Source organism: Brassica napus, chromosome A9, assembly GCF_020379485.1.
Source record: "Brassica napus cultivar Da-Ae chromosome A9, Da-Ae, whole genome shotgun sequence".
In the NCBI taxonomy this organism is placed as follows: domain Eukaryota; kingdom Viridiplantae; phylum Streptophyta; class Magnoliopsida; order Brassicales; family Brassicaceae; genus Brassica; species Brassica napus.
Genome location: NC_063442.1, coordinates 472,330 through 492,255, shown reverse-complemented (window position 1 = coordinate 492,255; position 19,926 = coordinate 472,330). Strand labels below are relative to the sequence as shown.

Sequence of the window (19,926 nt, the reverse complement as noted above, 5' to 3'; positions counted from 1 at the left end):
CTAAAAACTAAATATTGTGTTAGATTAGGAATTCTTTTGACATATTCAAATGTTCTTTACATTATAACATTGCATTTGAATGTTTGATCTATATATTCATTTTATTTTATAATATTTTGTATGGGTATATAATATGTTTTTAAGAGTTTGGTTGATAGATTTCTATATGATGGATTCCAAATCCAACACATTTTTTAGTTATAGAAATGATGATGGTGGTGTATCATTCGTGAGCTGACAATCAGTTTTTCTAAAAATTACTATACAATATTTAAGAAACTTTGTTGTTAATTAAATTGTATTTAGATAACTAATAACTTTATCTGTTTAAAAAAGTTTTCAAAATAAATTTGTTTTTAAAACATATATAATGAGTATTATTTTTATACCTGTTGTACGAAATTAAGATATTTGACCAAACACAAGAAACAGCTACTCAAGAATTAATATTTTTAAGACAAGTAATTCAATCCGAAGGACTATAGATCACGATGGGGCTTCGAACAGAGTGACGTTGGCTCTTCCACACGAGCAATCCCGACACAATCTTCCCTGGAGTCATTTGCTTCGCCTTCACCACCACTTTGAAGCTCCTCTTCTGTGAAGGCTTTGTAAACGACAAACTCATTGGCTCCACCGTAATCTCTACTCCCTTCGGTGCTCTAACGGTGGCGTTGTAGACCGACGATGGTGGTCCCACGTTGGTGACTCTCCTCCTGAACACAGCCATCGTTGACGCTTTGGCAGTTCTCAACGTCAGTTGTATGGTTGGGTAGTTTAGAGAATCATGGCCGATTCCAGGGACAATGGAGGAGCAGTTAATGGAGCGGGACCCCACTAATGGAGCCAGAGTGGTTGCGTTGTAGCCTTCCCCGCATAAGAACTGGACATAAGAGATGTCGTCCATGTCGTAGACTAACCCAGGGCTCGCAGCTCGTCTTGGGTTTACTTGGCCTCCTCCATAGGCGAACTCTGCGTCCTTGTTCACTCTTCTGCTTATCGGTTTTGCTGCATCAAACAAAATCTATGTGTTAAGGACTTCCTATGCTGAATGTATGGGTTTGATCTGTTACCTGAGGTAATGATGGCGGACTTGATAGCAGCGGGAGACCAATCGGGATGGAAAGACTTGACATAAGCGGCAACACCAGCAGCATGAGGGCAGGACATGGAGGTACCAGAGAGGATGGTGAACTTTGAGAATTGGGTGTCACCGTCTAAACCAGTGAGTGATCTCTTGAGAGTGAAGGCCGCCAATATATCAATCCCGGGTGCAGCAATGTCAGGCTACATTACAATCCGCAATAGATGAGCCATTTCTCATAATAATAATCAGAGATGACAGTGACTGAAGAGACAAGTTTATATATACCTTGAGAAGGCGTATTGACCCAGGATTAGGACCTCTAGATGAAAAAGAAGCAACAAAAGGAGCAGGGATTGTCACTTCTCTGGTTTTCTGAACCACAGCAGATGGTGATCTGAAACAAACACAGACAAAAAAATGTTCTCAAGGGTTCATTCTTTGTTTTGAATGACAATATACATATCCAAGAAATGAACCTTGAAGAGTTGACATAACCGTAAATGACATCGCCAATGGAGGAATTAACAGAGGTGGCTGGAGCCATGAAGATCTGAGCGTTATCAAGATACTGATCACTAACAAGGATGGCACCAGCACCACCATATCTTTTAATAGTGGACTCCACACCAGCTCCTCCCATTTTACACACCATCACATTTCCCTTCACTTTCTTCCGGTCCAAGTAATCAGAGAAACAGTACCTTTGCATCATCATCAACTTAGTAACATGAGTTTAGGTTAATCAAACATACAATTCAAAAAAGTTTAAGTAAGTACCTGGCCAAGTACTGGTCGTCTTTGGTCTTAGCAGCATCAACACCACTTACAAGCGGGTAAGATTTGGCTTTTGGCTTGAACATACTTATCCCCATCCCCTTTGATTATCACAAAACTTTTGTTTAACTTTTTTACTAAATTTGATTTGAAGGAAACTAGGAGATGCTTACAGAGAATGATTTGCCGTTGCCTAGATCGATCTGGCTCTTGAACGTCCGATCAATGCCGCTCGCTGCAACCGTCAATATCCACGGCTCGTGGTTCGTTACACTCCCTGAGGACGGTCCGTCGTTCCCGGCGGACGCCACCGTGAGGATCCCTTTCCTCACGGCGTGAAATGACCCGACGGATATCGAGTCGGAAGAATAATCCGCGATTGGACCGCCGATTGATATGGAGATAATGTCTACACCGTCGTGGATCGCAGCTTCGAATCCGGCGAGGATGTCCATGTCAGCGCACCCGGACTTCGCCCAGCACACCTTGTACATGGCCACTCTCGCCGACGGAACCGCGCCGCGGGCGGTTCCGCTTGCTATGCCATAGAGACTCGCGTTTGCGACTAAGACGCCGGCTGCCGTGGAAGAAGTGTGCGTACCATGGCCGTCGATATCGAGAGGTGACCGGACTTCGCCGTTGGGCAGGTTACCGTCGGCCTTGAAGAATTTGGCTCCGATTAGTTTGCTGTTCAATTCAAAAATTAATATCAGTAAAGACCCTTATATTAACGCACAAGTTTTAATAACTACTCAAACTATTCAATTTATCAGCCAAGTCCTTGTCTTTATTCCTAACTAACAGTGAATTCATAGTTGTGTTAGATAGGATGAGATAATTGAAATACTTGTTGCATCCGGTGAAATTTTTAAAAGGTCCACACGATCCTTTCCATTTCGCCGGTGGAGGGCCTAGACCATGGTCCTCGAAGCTCTCTGAATCTGGAGTTATTCCTGATTATTACATAGCATAAAGAAATGAATATAAATCAAAGCTTGTAAACATATATTATTTATGTAATGAGTTAACATATATATATATATATATGATCAAACCTGTATCAAGAACACCAATAATAACATCTCTCTCTGCTTTAAGATGTCTTTTTGCTGTCAGAGGAAGTCCCACGAAATCCCATGATTTTGTTGTGTGAAGTTGCCTATACCGATTTCTGAATACCCCAAGAACCTCTTTCATCTCTGCACCAGTTTTTAATTATGTTTGTTACAACTTGAGATATATGATAACTTATGCTTCTCACTAGTGCATGTGGAATTTAGAAAATACAATATACATACCCATCATCTTCTTAGCTTCATGTGGAGAAAGCTTGGCAGCAAAAGCGTTGAAGACTTTAGCGTAACTATATACCATTCTTTCTTGTGCTTCTTCTAGGCTGTTTAATTTTCAAGAGTTAGATTATATATCAGGGCCGCTAATTTGATTTATTTTAGGATATACAAGTATGTTATACAAAATGACATACCTTATATCTAAAGACGAGAGGAGATTTACGTGTGTCTTGATAGCTTCATCTCCATTTCCCAGTTGATCCCCCAGGTAAATGATATAGAAATCCTTACAAAGATTTTTTCAAAGTACATCATGCATGCTCCTTTGCAACATAACCTTTAATTTGTTCTTCAACTCAATGATAACGAAGCTAGCTATGAGGACAAAGTAGTCTAGTAATACCTTTGCATGTTTGTCTTCGACTGAAGCGTATCCTGGTGATATCCAAAGAACATGAAGAAGAAGAATAGCAGGAACAAGAAGATGATGAAGATGAGATGAACGGTTTGACCTTCCCATATGTAACATTTGTGTATATGATAAGTTTAGTTATTGGATTATGAGAAGATGACACATTCTTTCCTCTATTAATAGACAATAAGAAGACCTCTTGTGGATAAATGAGAAAGCTGATACAATAATTTAATTTAAATTAATCCGAGTTAGACCTAGACTTGCAAAACTGTATAGTTGTAATAGTTAAGTATGTATAGTTTTCTTTTATTTTGTTGTTGATGGTAACTTAGAAGGAAAAGAGTGGCCACTTGCGATATCTAATTTTCAAAAGTATGTTGATATGTATGTGTGTGTATATGCTTAGATGCATGTAGTAGTAAGAACAAAAATAACCTCCTGCTTACTTGAATTAGAATTCAAGAAATTAACTAGAAAAAACAAACTCTCTATAGCTAGTGATAGCTTTAAAGTTTTCCAATGTTGGTATACTGTGTCTTTTAAGGCTCTATACTCTCGAATGTTTTTCTCTTAATAAATTATGTGACATTTTGACTCGTATTTTATGTCATAAATCGTCAACTATATGTTTGCTTAACTCAACAACTCTGTTTATGTCATTCACTGAATTCCAACAACAACAAAGACGTTTTCTCATTAAAAAAAAAAGAGAGAAAACAAGAACAAAGACGCTCTATGAAGAATACTTAAGGCTGTAAAATTGGGCCATTTGATGAATCCATTAAGGGCCCATTATAAGAAATGGGTGAAAGAAAGGTAAAAGGAGGAGACTGACTTTGAGCATAGAGAGCATTTTGAAACCCTCACCGGAGCCTTCTTCCGACTAAACAAGGGAATAATGTCAATGATGATTCGTCTCCTCTCCCGCAACAATTCATCATCCTTCAATAATCTCCTCACGCGCTGCCTTCACGGCGCTTCTTCCGACGAAACAGTTTCCACCTACTCACGACTCCTAGACCGTTACAACTTCCATCCACCACCGCCAGCCTCTGAAGATCCCCAGAAGAAGCCGCCGAAGCCGCAATACCGACCACCGTCGTCTCTGGAAGGGGTGAAGAAGATGCACTCCAGTCTCCCCTTCGATTTCAGGTTCAGCTACACTGAGAGCAGTTCCAGTGTGAGGCCCATTGGGTTGAGAGAGCCCAAGTACTCCCCTTTTGGTCCTGATCGATTGAACCGGGAGTGGACGGGTGTGTGTGCGCCGGCGGTGGAGCCGAATGTGGAGACGGTGGAGGGAGGAGGAGGGGAGGATCCGAAGCTGGAAGAGAAAAGGAGGAAAGAGAGGGAGAAGATACAGGGCCCACCGCTCACTGAAGCGGAGAGGAAGTTTCTTGTTGAGCTTTGTCAGAGGAACAAAACCAAAAGGCAAATCAACCTCGGGAGAGACGGTTTGACTCACAATATGCTCAATGATATCTATAACCACTGGAAACACGCTGAAGCTGTTCGTGTCAAATGTCTCGGTGTCCCAACTCTCGACATGAAGAACGTTATCTTCCACCTTGAGGTTTCTTTCAATCATCTTCTTTTAAGTAGCTAGCTAATTGGGGAAACTTGATAGATAATGAGTCCATTATTGCTTTGCTTTGACCCTGTAGGATAAAACGTATGGACAGGTGGTTTCTAAGCACTGTGGTACGCTTGTCTTATATAGAGGGCGTAACTACGATCCTAAGAAAAGGCCCAAGATTCCTTTGATGTTGTGGAAACCTCATGAACCCGTCTACCCTAGGCTTATTAAAACTACCATCGATGGTCTAAGCATCGAGGAGACCAAAGCTATGAGAAAGAAAGGCCTTGCCGTTCCTCCCCTCACTAAACTCGGTCCATACCCTTCCCCCATGCCCCTCTTTTATTATTATTATTTTTTTTAAGTGCTGGTGGCTTGCCTGAACTCTGTTTTTTTTTCAGCTAAGAATGGGTATTACGGTAGTCTTGTTCCAATGGTGAGAGACGCGTTCCTCGTTAGTGACTTAGTACGAATTGATTGCTTGGGACTAGAGAAAAAGGATTACAAGAAAATTGGCGCTAAGCTTAGGGTGAGATGTTGATGTTGATGATGATGATGTTTCTCTTTCTGTCTTGTCTCTTTTCACTTTGTTAACATCTCAAAGTATGGTGGTGTGAAGGATTTGGTGCCTTGCATCCTGGTGACATTTGACAAGGAGCAGGTCGTTATTTGGAGAGGTAAAGACTATAAGCCAGCCGAGGACGAAGCTGAATATCCTCCATCCTTTATTCATCACCAAGGACTCTAATGCTGAGGGTCACAAGATTCCAGCAAGAGGCATCTAAGTAATCTTCTTCACACCTACGCTTTGTATAGTATCGATTGTTTGTGTTTTTTTTTTTTTTTTGGTAAATTAAAAACTACAAATCAAAACATCTTTTAGTTTCTCATTAAATATTTAAGGGAAAACTGTTTTTTTAGAGCAAAAAAATGGTAACTATGTCCCTTTAGACTAATCTATATTTTGTGTCATATTTTCCTATAACACCCTTTAATATTTTTAAAAATAAATTTAATAAATAGTTTTACAAACAAAATTTTTTTGGAAAAATAGTAACTTTTGATAAAATACCTATATGAACTTAGTGATATTTTTTCCAGTTATAAAAAAGTTAAAATTATAAATTTCATATTATGTTCTAAATAAAGTAGAAATGACATTCTACGAAATAGAAAACGAAATCCACTTTTTTCATTGAATCTACAATGTTTAGAATACGTGATCTACGTAAATAGGAGTATTCTAAAAATATTTAGAATACACATTCCGCGCTTAACCTATCGTTCTAAAATCTTTAGAAATCAAAATCTACACATTAATATAAATCTAAAACACGTAGAAACCGACTTCTACAGATTTACTATAAATCTAAAACATGTAGAAATCAAAATCTAAACATTATTATAATTCTAAAAAACTGTAGAAACCGGTTTCTACATATTAGTTGTATTCTACGGATAAGAAATCAGTTCCTAAAAATATGGAAACAAAATATTTGGGAATATTCACTTTTATATTTTGAAAAAAAAAATCGATTTTTTTTTTTAAAAATAAAAAAAAAACGAAAAAGGAACAAAAAAAAAAAAAAAAAACGAAAAAAGAATAAAAAATTACAATTTTAAGGGCATTACTGCCATTTTGAAAAAAATTAGTCTAATGGGACATAAAGTAGTATAGATTAGTATAAAGGGACATAGTTACCATTTTTTTGCTCTAAAAAAACAATTTTCCCAATATTTAATAGGAAAGAGATGATGATATATTAAAAACAAAATCTCAACATAGATTTGAAAGAAAAAAAAAAGTAAACAAAGTCTAATGAGAGATATAGATAATAAAACTAATTGAAAAGGTCGAGAATATCCATCTCTTGGTTAAGAGTACAAAGCTGTGGTTCCGTACAGGCTCGCGTGGGTTCAATGTTTGAATTATGTAAGTTCAAGTCTTTCAAGACTTCTTCTTCGTGTTGTATTTTCGCAATGTCAAGGAGTTGTATCAATGCGTCAGTGGCCGGGTCTGCTTTAGTGACTATTTTTACGACGGCTCTTCTTTTTCTCCGTTGATGACGCAACCTCTCCTTCCGAATTATCTTACGCTTCACCAAGGACAGAGCCTGCGACAATGACGACATATCCAACAAATTTTTGGTGGAACTAGTCTTCTTCTTTTCGTTGGTGCAGTCTTCTATAACTTCCTTGAGAGAGCTTAGATTGAAACTAAAATCATCACCCTCCTCCCCTTGCTTGATAGGGATTCTCTTCTTCTTGCTTTCAGGTTTCATCTTTTATTTTACTCATACAATCTCTTAAAAATACAAACTTTTCTTCTTCCTTTTTGTGCAACAAACATACCAAACTTTTCTATTTTCCTATTTATATGTAGAGAGATCGAGAGGGAGGTTCTGCGGCGGCGCCAGCCCATTAATTTACTAGTGATTTGGGCCGTAATACTTAATTCGAATGGGTTTTCTATTTTAAACAAAATTTTTAATTCCATAAATAATCCATCCTACTATATAAAAGAAGCTAATTTCTAGCTTCCTAAGGCTATCCACATAGGCAAAATAATCATGACCAATCAATATGCCAGGTCATAACAAAGTGGCTTTATGTAATTAAAGCAAATGTAATATTAGCTGGATACTGATTCGTATATGTTGTCAATATATATGTGTGGTCACATATTTGACTGTAAATTATGAGTCAAATAATATCTAATGCATTTATTGAGAATTAAATAAAATATATTATGCCATTAAGTCAAATGACTGTCGACATTAAACATATTTCCTGCAAAATAACATCAACTATTGTAATCTCAAAATCACAGATCCACCGCCTCACAGTTTGAAGAATTTCACCATCCACTCATCGCTTTTCATTCCTATCTATTTGTGCCATTTTCTTTCTTTTGAAAAGTAATCCGTGTAAGTGATTTCTTTTGTTTAAGGAGTGGTTTAGAAAGTGCGAAGATTATTTGTTTTCATATTCTTCATTTTGTTAAATTAACAGTTCTCTCACAACACCATGGTCAAACCATCCTCCCAAGATCCTCCACCTCTAGGAGGTATTCTGAAATTAGAAATTCATTTTGAATAAAAACATTATTAGTATTGTTATATTAATTTCATACTTTCATCCAAAACTCTAATAATAACAAATATATACATTATTATTATAGATATATTTCATCATTATAATTGTTTGCAAATGTAGCTTTTCCTATTATGTAGAATATGCTTTTTATTTTAAAATAATTAATATGAAATAAACCAAATGTATTTTGGTATCATATTATTAAAGAAACATGTGGAACCTCTTCGACATTTTTAAATATCCCAGAATAATGTGTTGTTTAGAATTAAATATTGTTTTGCATAACATAATATTGCAGAATTATTTTGCTAATTTTGTAATCTCTAATATTATTTTGCAAATTTTAAAAGTAAATAATTTAATATTTTTAGACTTATAACTGAAATCCTAATCACAAATTCATACAGCGACAACAAAGATTTATACAACTATATCAAAAAGAATGAACAGTATTAATTATACAACAACATATTAAAATTCTACATTTTCTAAGTAAACCATCATTACTTCTTATTATTCGACGTAACAATTTATTACGAATAGTGAATTCCTCAAAACAATTTATTATTCAAACTTACTGTTGTTTTAAAAAAAAATAATGATCACCGCTTCTAACATCTTCCCATAATAAAATAAACAAAACTTAATTTACCCTCTCAGAAACTTCAAAACTCCAAATTTTAATTGACCTGACTTTTATTAAGCATGTAATCCGCGCGAAGCGCGGACACCGACCCTAGTTAAATTAAAGCTATATCAATTAGTCATACCTTACATTTTATGAAAGATCTGGAAAAATAGGAACTCGATTCAGTATGATCCAGGTTCAACATGCAATGGAAGAGGCAAGTGTGTGGTCGGAGATAAACAAGGAGCCCAAAGAAGTTATTTGCAGTATTGGGATTTCACAGACTTAGCAATCTCTGATGAATGGATTAGTTAAATGAAATATTCATGCTAAGTGGAGGAATGCAAAACTGCACTGTGGTGGGGCATGGATTACTAGGGATTACACAGGCTACATCATGCAAGAGATGCTCTAACTTGTTCACCAAATCGTTTAGCTGCGGAACTACGTCTACGTGTGATTGTGTGGGTATTGCAGAGTTTGTGTAATACGCAATCCGAAAAACCCAAACTCGAACATCTATAAAAAATATCCAAACGGATATTGAGTCAAATGAGATAAAATATCCGAATCCGATAAGATAATGCTAGATACCCAAATGGATATTCGAAATATCTGAAACTATATATAGTACTAACCCTAAATTTTTAATAGTTTTTTTTAACACAACTTCATTAATCCTTAATTGTTTATATCTATTAATTTACTCTTCAAAGTTTCGCGATAAACATAACCCCTTAGTGGTTCCGTCTTTAGTTTCTCTTTACTTTCTCCACATTTTTAAATTTTATTGGAAGATACACTCTTTTTCTAAAGTTAATTTGGTGAAATATTGTTCTTCATCTTTGAGTTCTTGATGCCTCACTCTTTAGTTAACAATCTATTTTATTGTTGGTTTTTTAATATTATATTGTCTATCTTACAATGTACACATTACTAAGTAACTCTGAATGACCGAAACCAATCTGAATTACCCGAATCCGAACTACAAATATCCCAAACCGACATGAAATATAAAAGTACTCAAAAAAAATTTATATCCTTATACCGAAATAAACGAAAATACGAAATATATGATCCAAACCCGAACGTATATCCGAACATACCACCCATACCAGAAACTCTAAACCTATATGAATAATATATGGTGATTTCATGCCAATGTGCGTCTTAATGTTTGCTTCGCAGGGTGTATGAGATTGCGAATACGTTTAAGTCTTTTTTTACATCTCTCACACTCATCTGGATAAACTGAAAAAGTAGATAATATCTTTATCAACTTTGAACAGTATATCGTAAAAGTTTTTTTTTTTATTTTGCTAAAATGTATATCGTAAAAGTTGGTAGGTTAACTAGTGTTATCCTCTTCAAGTTGATATGTTAAAGTTTTCAAAATATTGTAAGTTACTGTGAGATGGATTAGTCAAATTTAACATTAAAATTTGATGATTGCTATAATTATCTGAGCTATTATTTATACCGATATTGAGCTACTACTCTTATTATACAGATTACCAGTGTCGGCCCTTGACCATGGCAGTAGGAGCAATGGCCATGGGTCCTTGGGTCCAGAATTTTATTTAGTGTGATTTTAGTAGTAATAAAAGCTCTATAATAATTAATTTGTTAAGGAAAAAATAGTTAGTAACTTTATAAAAAAAAAGGTCCATAAAAAATTCACATTAATTTTTTTAGTGTGTATTGTCTTTCGTATTTAAAAGAACTCATACGGTCATACCTAATTTTTTATTTGTTGTGGGTTATTGAAATTCTTTAGTTGAACTTAAAAAATACAATGAAAAAATGTTTAAAATAGGGTCCATTTTTTTTTATGTTTGCCCAAGGCTATTAGATTGTTTAAGAAGGGCCTGCATATTACACATTCTATATCATATATTTTATAAGTAATTATTTTGTTAAATGATTGTTAGAAAATATATAATAACGCTGTAAAAACGTACTAGTACAGTAGATATTATAAGAAGCTCCAACAAATCGAGAATCATAGTTCTTATATTAACCCTCCAGCCAACAATTAAAATACGAATCCGATCAAGTATAAATACATATAACTAGAAGAAACATATGGCTATGTATAGGTCCAAATTAACCAACACATATAAATAGTATCATTCTCGTTTTACCACAGTTGGGGCAGAACCACCGGTCCCCGGCGGTGGCAGATCAGCTGGAATTTGCCCACCGTGAAGAAAATCACGTGCCAGAGCTTGCAGCTCACTGCTTCCTCCGATAGTGGATGATGACGGGACGCCGAAGAGATGATCAAAAGGTCGAGGTTGTTGCTGCATGGTCCACGTGGAAGACATCGGTTCGAATATGGGAGAGAGCTCGTACAACGACGGTGTTATTGTGGGGAGGTCTGATATGGACAGAGGCGGCGGAGATCCAGAAGAAGTCACCGGAGCCGGCGGTGGTTGTGGCAGCTCTAGAGTTGCTAAGTGTGCTTGTACATATGAAAGCTCAGTTTGTAGACTCACCACCTGTTTTTTATTTTTAAATTCATACAAATGTAGATATGACTAAAAGTGATAAAATGACAAAATAATAGTAACGAGATATAAGAATCTCAATAATGATATTACCAGGCTACCAGCAATAATTAATTGTTACAAGATTTTCCGAATTCGAGAAAATGCTGATTCACTTATATCAAAACACACGACAGGACTAGTCGATCAATCAAGATCACCGATTTAGAAAAAAATGCGGGGAATAAAACGATCCTATATTAATACTAGAAACACACATTTTACTTTTAGATATAAAAACACACTTGCTTGTGACACTGAAAATATCATTCACTAACATCAATTTTGAAAGGCAATTGCATGCGAGTGTATATATTGGAGTAAATATACATCAAAGGCCCTTATACGTTTACTGCGATTGGAAAAAGATTATATATTAAAAATGATGCTTAGACATAAGTGTACAACAACGTGGTTGTTGCAAACTTGGAAGATTAATTTGCCATCTCAATCAATGGTAAGTATTTACTTACAAAACAACTTTGTAGACATTAATGAAGCTAAGTATATGACCAGGGATCACAAATTCCTGAGTCCTAGCTATTTAACTACGGCTTGACACATTTTAGTAAGGAAGAGAGAGAGGGCTTCGTCTGTTATGTAACGCATTGGATCATGTGAAATACACACACATACATTTATGCATATATATACTTTTTTGTCAAAGAATATATACTTTCTTACTAAACCACCGTTACTAAAACTGTATGAAGATATATATAGTTATTTTTTTGGTTGAAAGTAAAGATATATATAGTTAAAGATCAACAACTTGTTCAATCTACATATATAACACATATATGTACTCATAGACACGTCATTTGATATAAGACATAACTTAACCCAAAAGGTAAAAGTCTATGAGCCAAATTATAAAAAAAGTCGTTAAAACTAAATAATTTTATTTTATTTTTAAAATGTTGATCATCTGAAAACCTTATACAACAAAAATCCAAGAATAATAAAAAAAATCGGAATTGAAACACAAGACAATTTTTTTCATAGATGCTTAACAGAGAGTAATTTGCATGAGGCTTGGAAAGAAACGACAAGCAGATGAAAAGACACAAAAAAAAAAACAGACTAAATGTTGTAATTTGAAGACAAACTTTTGTCAACTAAAAGTGTTTTAATAGGAAATTGATCAACGTCACGACATAAAGACAGTAGATCGACTTAAAACTGTTGCGATTTCCCACCATACTTGTGATCATGATATTGTAATAAGGTATTAATTTAATGTATATATTTTAATGATTGGATTGAATAACCTGTTGCTGAAGAGAGACGATGTGAGAGACGCAGCCGTAGATAGGGTCTCGGAGACGAGCCTGAGCTTCGAAGCAGATTGAAACGACTGCGTCTGCTCGTTTGTGCTCGGGAACATGCTGGAGGAGTTTCGAAACGTTGCTTGCTCCGAAAACCTTGTGAACCGCCGCGAAGTGCGCCGCTCCTTGCTCGGAGTCGAAATAGGGCGCGAATATGCAGCCGGCAACGCACTTACGTCTCAAGAACTTGCACGCACCGCACGGTCCTCCTCCACAGCTGCTGCCAGGGCTTCCGCTACTGCTCATCTTCCAATCACTTACCCTCTTTTTGTTTTTAAGGGTAAGACAAGGTTCTTTACTAGTTAACTCGTGATTAGGGTTTTGAGATATATTTTGAGCTATATTTCATCCAGATTAGGATGTGTTTTTGGTTCGAGATTAGCAGAGAAAGAGAAAAAGAGAAACGTTTGGGAGAGAAGAAAGAGGGAGAAGGAAGAGGTCGGACGTAAACAAAACTAGGGTTTGGCTCGTTCTAATTGGAAATATTATTATTTCCCCCATTAATACATTAATTGTAGCATCTAGTAGAAAAAAATATACTGTCAAAAAGATAAATTCATCTGATTAGTTTTGTTATTACAAAAAGAACAGTTAATTAAGACAAGAGATTAAATCCTTCAAAGCAACGCGATATAGCGTACTTGTCTCGTGTTAGGCTCTTTGCGTGAACCAAAACATTCCATATCTCTCAAATTCTTCATTGTTATAATATTCCCTTCCTTTTTTCTACTTATGGTTTAATTTTATTCTTTAGATATATGTATTGATGCACATATCCAATCTAACACAATTAGATTTTGGTTCCAAAGCATTCTTAATATAAAAAGGATCTTTAAGATTATCTAATTAATGATCTTTTTCCAATGATTTTAATATGACATTTTTATAGTCTTTCCGTTTCATATTAAGTGTCAATGTATAATAAAATATTGTTATAAAATAAGTATTGTTTTAGAATTTTAATGTAAAATTTATTAATATTATTTTATAGATTATTTTAATGGTTTAAAACGGTTTAAAACGAAGCGGATGAAGTATTTGAAATGTAACGGCTCGGCGCTAAGCGTTAGATTTTCATGTTAAATGTTATTAATATTTTTCAACGTGTTCAAAAGTTTTGACAAAATTTCCCCCTTCAGATCCTGAGAAAAATACAGTTATTTTATTTTTTATAACAAATATTTACTTAATTTCATCTTTTATCATTCAAACATGCACATCACTTTAAATTTATGTTCCGTACTACTACAAACCAAAACCAGTCTTACAAAGTCAATCTAATTACATATATATTGTTAGAAAAAAAAAATCTAATTACATATAGGAATATGATATAACTAGCTAGTTGGTTGCGAATACTGAGCTTCTGTAAATAATTAGAGAAGGCGGGAGTATGTATTTTCCAGAACAATTAGATTTATGTACATACGATCCGATATGCAAAACCTTAGATATTAGATTCAATGAATGGGATTACTCGATATTCGATTAGGATACAAAATAGGAAAATTGCATTAACGTAAGTGTATTTAATGTGTGTTTTAGAAACTTGTAAATTTGCAAGATCTGTGGAATATACCAATCAATTTGATAATGGTATTTTGCATTTATTTTTCGTATTTTAATGTTTCTGTTGATTCAAATTGCTAAAACGAGGTACGATATTATCTTTTCAATGTAATTCACACTGAATAGATAAAAATCACTCATTCATTCGAGTAATCTTTTATTAATTGAATGGTTTCATTTATAGAAATTGTTGATAAAAAATGACTTTAAATATAGCGTGCGCGTACATTTCATATCATGTGTGATGATCACGAGGGTTGAATCACCAGTTGTAGCTAGGGAGTCTAGCTAAATACTAACACTTCCGACTCAAAGGAGATGTTTTCTTTAAAAAGTGAACAACTTATAATCTGGTTCAAGAGAAATGGTTAATCGACTGCTGGAAACATTTAAAAAAAAAACGAAACTTGGAAGAACAAGGAAGACAGGCACGTAGCCTGTCAATTACTATGACTTTTATGAGCGTAACCGCTCTGTGCAACTTTAGCTGACGCAACCAATCACGCGTGAGTTTCACTTTGCGCGTACGAAAGTAACGCTCCAGATTTGTTTTTATTTATATCATCGAAGATGAAAATATGAAAGGGTAATAGATACCAAAAAGTTGACAAAATAAAAAATAGATACCAAAAAAATATTAGTAAGAACGAAAATAATTTTTTGATTTCAAAATAGATGATATTTTAAATTTTTTTAATGTCATAGTAATTTAATATTTTATAATATTTTTTATTTTATTGAAAAATTTATGATTAATGATTTTTAACATTTTTTTATGATTGAATGAATTAATTTTAGTTTATATTTTATTGTTAATTTTTATGATGTATATCTTAATTCTTGTGCATTCAACTAAACTATCAATTATTTCAAAGGAGTAGGTAAGTATTAGAAGCAAGGAAGAGTAACATGTTAACAAAATAAGAGCAAACAGTTGTAAACAGAGAGGGTCACCGTGCCGTCCGCTTCTTGTCTAATCCTTCTTCTACTGTGTGAACAAGCAACATTGACATACTCTCTTCCTACGCGACACGTGTCCTCGTATCAAGCCTCCTTTCCTCATTGTTTTGCGTATGCTTATTAACTACACAACACCATTCTTCTCTTTTTGTATCAAATAATGAAATAACAAATCACTTAGTACTAGGTACAATAATAATGCATTACAAGAGAAACAACGACAACAACATTACAGCTAATTTTTTGTTAACATTGGCTGATAAAAAAGGTTTTATCTCTAAAACAATACGTCTAAAGGCGCGGCCCATTAACCTTTTAGAACCCAATATAAGGCTCGTATTGCCATTTGATCTGGGTCAGCATCTTGTCAATCAGACACATGATGAGAGTGACTGACTGAGGTTGTACTTGCGGCGAAGCAAACAGTTGATCAGTGTCTTGTCAGTATCTGACTCTACGATTTGTTGAAAGCAGAAGCAATAGAGGTCTCTCTCTTTCTATTCTATTATTTATAATAATTATATTTGTTTATTAGTAACTAGCATCAGAGATGTTGTTAGTTTTTTTTTTTTGAACACCAGAGATGTTGATTAGAAAAAAATAAAAGAGAGCGTGAGAGAGAGAACCCAAAAAGAGCGAAACCCTAGTTAGCTCCGGCCGCCGCTCGGCGTTGCCGGGGACTCCCCTTCTTCCCTTTCTGGTTTTTGATTTTGCTCTCCTCTCTTTCAGTTCCAAACCGGATCGATATGCAAGTGACTCTGAAGAGGTCGGGCCCTCCGGAGCGGCGTGGTGCTGGTCGGAGTCGGAGAACCTGTTTGGAGTGGCGGCGAGATGTTGGTGAGGCTGAGGTCAGGAGAGTCGGCTTTTAGGTTTGTAGATCTGACCAGATCTAGTTTTGTCTTTTCAAGATTTTGGTGTAGATCTAGCCGATGATGGCGCGTAAAGAGGGGTAGAGATCTCCTCCAGCTCGACTGTTTCTCCTCGTGAGTCGGTGAGACAGGCGGAGGAAAGGTGTGGCGAATGATGAATAGTGGGCTCACGGCAAGTCTCGGCTTCCATGAAGCCCCACTCATAACCCTGATTGCGTTTGTCTATCATCACAAACCGTCTTTCAGTCCGGACTAATATTCGGCTTGGTCACGACGGGAGGCAAAGAATTACGGCGGTTTGATCCACATCGGTGTCGCCCCCCTTTAGCGAGGATTCTGCTGGTCACGAACCCGATTCCCATTATAAGAAGCCAACAGATGGAACTGTCATAAGAAACCGAGTGGTTATGACTAGCTGGAGGTTCATTGTTTTCACCCCTAGTGACCTTTCGGTGTTTTTCTTTCGGACCGTTTGTCCGCTGGCGGCAGAGGCTCGTAGCAAGGAACACCAGTGGCCTTATACTTCTGCTGGTAAAGCGCCCTTGGGTGTAGTGGCTATTGGGACAAGCACTGAACTCTTATCCTTGGTGACCATAGCTTGGTGATGAAGTGTATGATCCGGCTAGTCTAGGGTCTGGTTTTTCCATGTACGTACAGCTTATGCTCCGCTTTTTGGTGTAAGGTTCGGAGACGTAGACCCCGATGTGAAGTAGGCATTCGGACAATACACACTTCAGTGTTGTGTCAGGCGATCCAAGCATCTCATTCTGATCTTTAGGCGATCACTGCTAGCTCCATAAAGATGTCTTGTGTATGTCTCCTTTAGGATCGGTTTAGGTCTTGTCTTCTGTAACCATGGGGTTTAATTATGTGGTTAAAGTGACTGGATGTTGTGGATTGGTAGCGTAGGAACCAAATGAGTGTTTCTAGGTGATACTTGTATCCTCATCCTTATGTCACATTGTGGTTAAAGCCTCTTCTGAAGCATTGGGGTCACAATCTGATTGTATTAGAATCATTTGGTTAATGAAAAGTTGATGTTGAGCCAAAAAAAAAAAAAAGAACACCAGAGATGTTGTTAGTTGTTACAATCTTTTCAAGATTTTATTTATATAAAGCTAAAATGTATATCTACTAGTATATGATTGTGGCCGAGAATAAAAAGAATGAATGCACACGTGTGGTGAGGGTTGCACGTGTGAATGAAAGAAAACTCCTGCGGCGGTTGGGGAGAGTGAGAGAGTGGATACGTCAACAACAGTAGTTGAGCCTAGTTGAGAATGAGTGTGTTTGCTTCACGCAAAGCTCTTTCTCTTTGTCCTTTGTATATTACATTTTAGAAAATCCACATCCTTTTGCCGTTGCTTCCAAGCTTGAGCCACTACCTTCACCCTCATTAGTACAATAGTACTGTTTTCTCAAATAGTAAACGCCACAAGATCACCATTAGCGTTTCGTTAAATTAAACTGTAACCCGAACTAATTCCCTAGTAATTTATATGCCACAGTGTGCTAGTTATAGAATTCTAGTCGTAGATGGAAAACATAATTTTTAATCAAGAATGATAATTTGTTGCGAACCTATTGGTCAATTGTTAATTTATATTTTGTAGCTTGTGTGTAAATATTTTTGAAGTCTCTGTATACTTATTTATCTTCAAAACTTTATTTCTGCATCTACAAACCTTTCTTTCTTTTTTTTTGTAAAACCCTATGCTATATACTTTCATTTTTAACGATTCCAGAAAAATTTGAAAGCAACTATATATATGCACATCGAAGAAATATAAATGACCCACCACTAAAAGCAAGACATGATTTTCTTGCCTGACACCATCCTCTATGCTCTGCATTAACTATACAAAAAAACAATAGAGCATAAACTACCCTATCACTTTATATCTCTCTCTTTGAATATATAATTGGTCGGCGACGACACTTCTTCATCTTATCTCTATCCAAGCAAAGCATTACGTCTTGTTGAAAAATATGAGCGGAAGCACCCCTAGCGGTGGAAGTCCGTGCGGCGCATGCAAGTTTCTCCGGCGTAAATGCGTGGCGGAATGCATCTTCGCTCCCTACTTTGACGCAGAGGAAGGGACGGCTCATTTCGCGGCGGTGCACAAGGTTTTTGGGGCCAGCAACACCTCTAAGCTCCTCTTGATGATTCCAGCCAACCGGAGACCTGAAGCCGTCGCAACACTTTCTTACGAGGCTTTGGCTAGGCTTCGCGATCCCGTCTACGGATGCGTTGGTCACATCTTCGCCCTTCAACATCAGGTTTTCAATAACTCTATATATTTATATTTCACATATACATATGTACGTATGTATATTTCTGATGACTATCTATTCAAGGATTTAGAGAGAGGCATGCATGCGTTCACTCTAAAATAAACTCATCATGTAACTTCAGGTTAAACATACAAGATGAGATTATCTATCATCAACATAGCTTGCAGCTGCTTTTAGCCGCGTAGCTTGATTAACCTGCTATTTCACTACAGTTTCATTTTGGTTTCTTGTTCATATATTTTAAGAAAGTTGCACATTAATTTAATTTTCAATTCGTTAGCAAGGGACATTGGGGGTCGAGGTTACAATGTAAATTGAAAACAAGCCCATGTGTCTTCCCAAGGGCTCGTCTGTCCAAAAACCGAGTAATGAAAAGTCAAATTGTCAATCTTTGTTGTTTACCTTCCGAATTGTTTTCTTTAATAGTACTAGTAGTATATATAACATCTTTGTTGTTTACCTTCCGAATTGTTGTTTTCTTTAATAATAGTAGTAGTATATATAACGTTCCGTTGTACAAACCAGTTTCATTTGTCTTCTTATAACATATAAATAGATTCATTCATTGACGGTTTTGACCCAAAAAAAAAGATTCATTTATTGACGGTATAACTAAATCCTATCCTGTTTTTGAACATCCATGAAATGTAGCAAAAGGAAAAATGATGATGCTATAAAATTAACACTTGACTAATGTATTGTTATATGTGTGAAAAAAAAATACCAACGTTATATGATTAAAAATGCGTGAACAGGTGATGAGTCTCCAGGAAGAGCTAGCCGTCGTCAAGACTCAGCTCACAACCCTTGAACGCCTCCCTCCGCAGCCTAAACAACAAAACAATTCACAGACAGAAGCAGCCTCTTCAACCAAAGCTCCACTCATTGCTACTGCCGATCATAAGAAGAACAACGTGTCTTCCTCCTTGTTACACATTTATGGTATGTCACAAGAACAGCAGCAACAACAACCACAGGAAGGTACTGAGGTCCCAAACGAGTCAGTGGATTTTAGCACATTATTGGGCCTGGAAGATTCATTGGACAGGGACGGTGATCTCAACACACTTGCCCGTGAATTTGTCTCTAAGTATTTGACCGATGGCAAATACCGATCATCTTCTCCAATATAACCCTATATATGTTAACTTCAGACGTCTCTGTTTATTTTGTACTGACCGGACTGCCGAGTAACTCAAATCATCTTTTAATAGATTCTATCTGATTTGCAGCGCAACTCTCATCTCTCACTCATGAGTCATGACGTCAACGTGCGTGACATACACGCATAAATCTTTTGTGGGTCGGATTATGGAAGTTTGTATTTAGAGTGCCAAGTGCGATGTAGGTAACCGAAACCTGAAATATTAAAGCCCAACCCATTTGTCTAAACGGCAATGTTGTTAAATTCCTGATTCTTGCATCCTTCCTCTTTGTGCTACATTAGCGTTAGTCTCTTGTCTTGTTAGTTAGTAATATTATAGTATTTGA

The 19,926-nt window shown here is 36.2% G+C and overlaps 4 protein-coding genes across 4 annotated transcripts; 2 read left to right on the top strand and 2 right to left on the bottom strand.

Annotated features, from left to right (window-relative positions):
* Window positions 1–327: 327 nt before the first annotated feature.
* LOC106434934 (subtilisin-like protease SBT4.14) lies at window positions 328–3,814 on the bottom strand. The gene is made up of 11 exons (XM_013875785.3): window positions 3,557–3,814; window positions 3,348–3,439; window positions 3,160–3,257; window positions 2,917–3,060; window positions 2,709–2,814; window positions 2,035–2,548; window positions 1,865–1,962; window positions 1,564–1,788; window positions 1,373–1,481; window positions 1,074–1,287; window positions 328–1,008 (listed from the first exon to the last, which is right to left on the bottom strand). The coding sequence occupies exons 1-11, from the start codon at window positions 3,680–3,682 to the stop codon at window positions 467–469; spliced, it is 2,268 nt and encodes a 755-aa protein (XP_013731239.2). The 5' UTR covers window positions 3,683–3,814; the 3' UTR covers window positions 328–466.
* Window positions 3,815–4,245: 431 nt separating this feature from the next.
* LOC106434960 (CRS2-associated factor 1, mitochondrial) lies at window positions 4,246–6,050 on the top strand. The gene is made up of 4 exons (XM_013875818.2): window positions 4,246–5,138; window positions 5,230–5,455; window positions 5,543–5,670; window positions 5,761–6,050. The coding sequence occupies exons 1-4, from the start codon at window positions 4,467–4,469 to the stop codon at window positions 5,887–5,889; spliced, it is 1,155 nt and encodes a 384-aa protein (XP_013731272.2). The 5' UTR covers window positions 4,246–4,466; the 3' UTR covers window positions 5,890–6,050.
* A 4,810-nt stretch (window positions 6,051–10,860) lies between these two features.
* Window positions 10,861–13,423, bottom strand: LOC106434942 (LOB domain-containing protein 30). Its single transcript, XM_013875797.3, has 2 exons — window positions 12,686–13,423; window positions 10,861–11,366 (listed from the first exon to the last, which is right to left on the bottom strand). The coding sequence occupies exons 1-2, from the start codon at window positions 12,986–12,988 to the stop codon at window positions 10,995–10,997; spliced, it is 675 nt and encodes a 224-aa protein (XP_013731251.1). The 5' UTR covers window positions 12,989–13,423; the 3' UTR covers window positions 10,861–10,994.
* A 3,881-nt stretch (window positions 13,424–17,304) lies between these two features.
* Window positions 17,305–19,672, top strand: LOC125577636 (LOB domain-containing protein 31-like). Its single transcript, XM_048739142.1, has 2 exons — window positions 17,305–18,420; window positions 19,191–19,672. Exons 1-2 carry the CDS (start codon window positions 18,130–18,132, stop codon window positions 19,566–19,568), a joined length of 669 nt encoding a protein of 222 aa, XP_048595099.1. The 5' UTR covers window positions 17,305–18,129; the 3' UTR covers window positions 19,569–19,672.
* The last annotated feature ends 254 nt before the right edge of the window (window positions 19,673–19,926 follow it).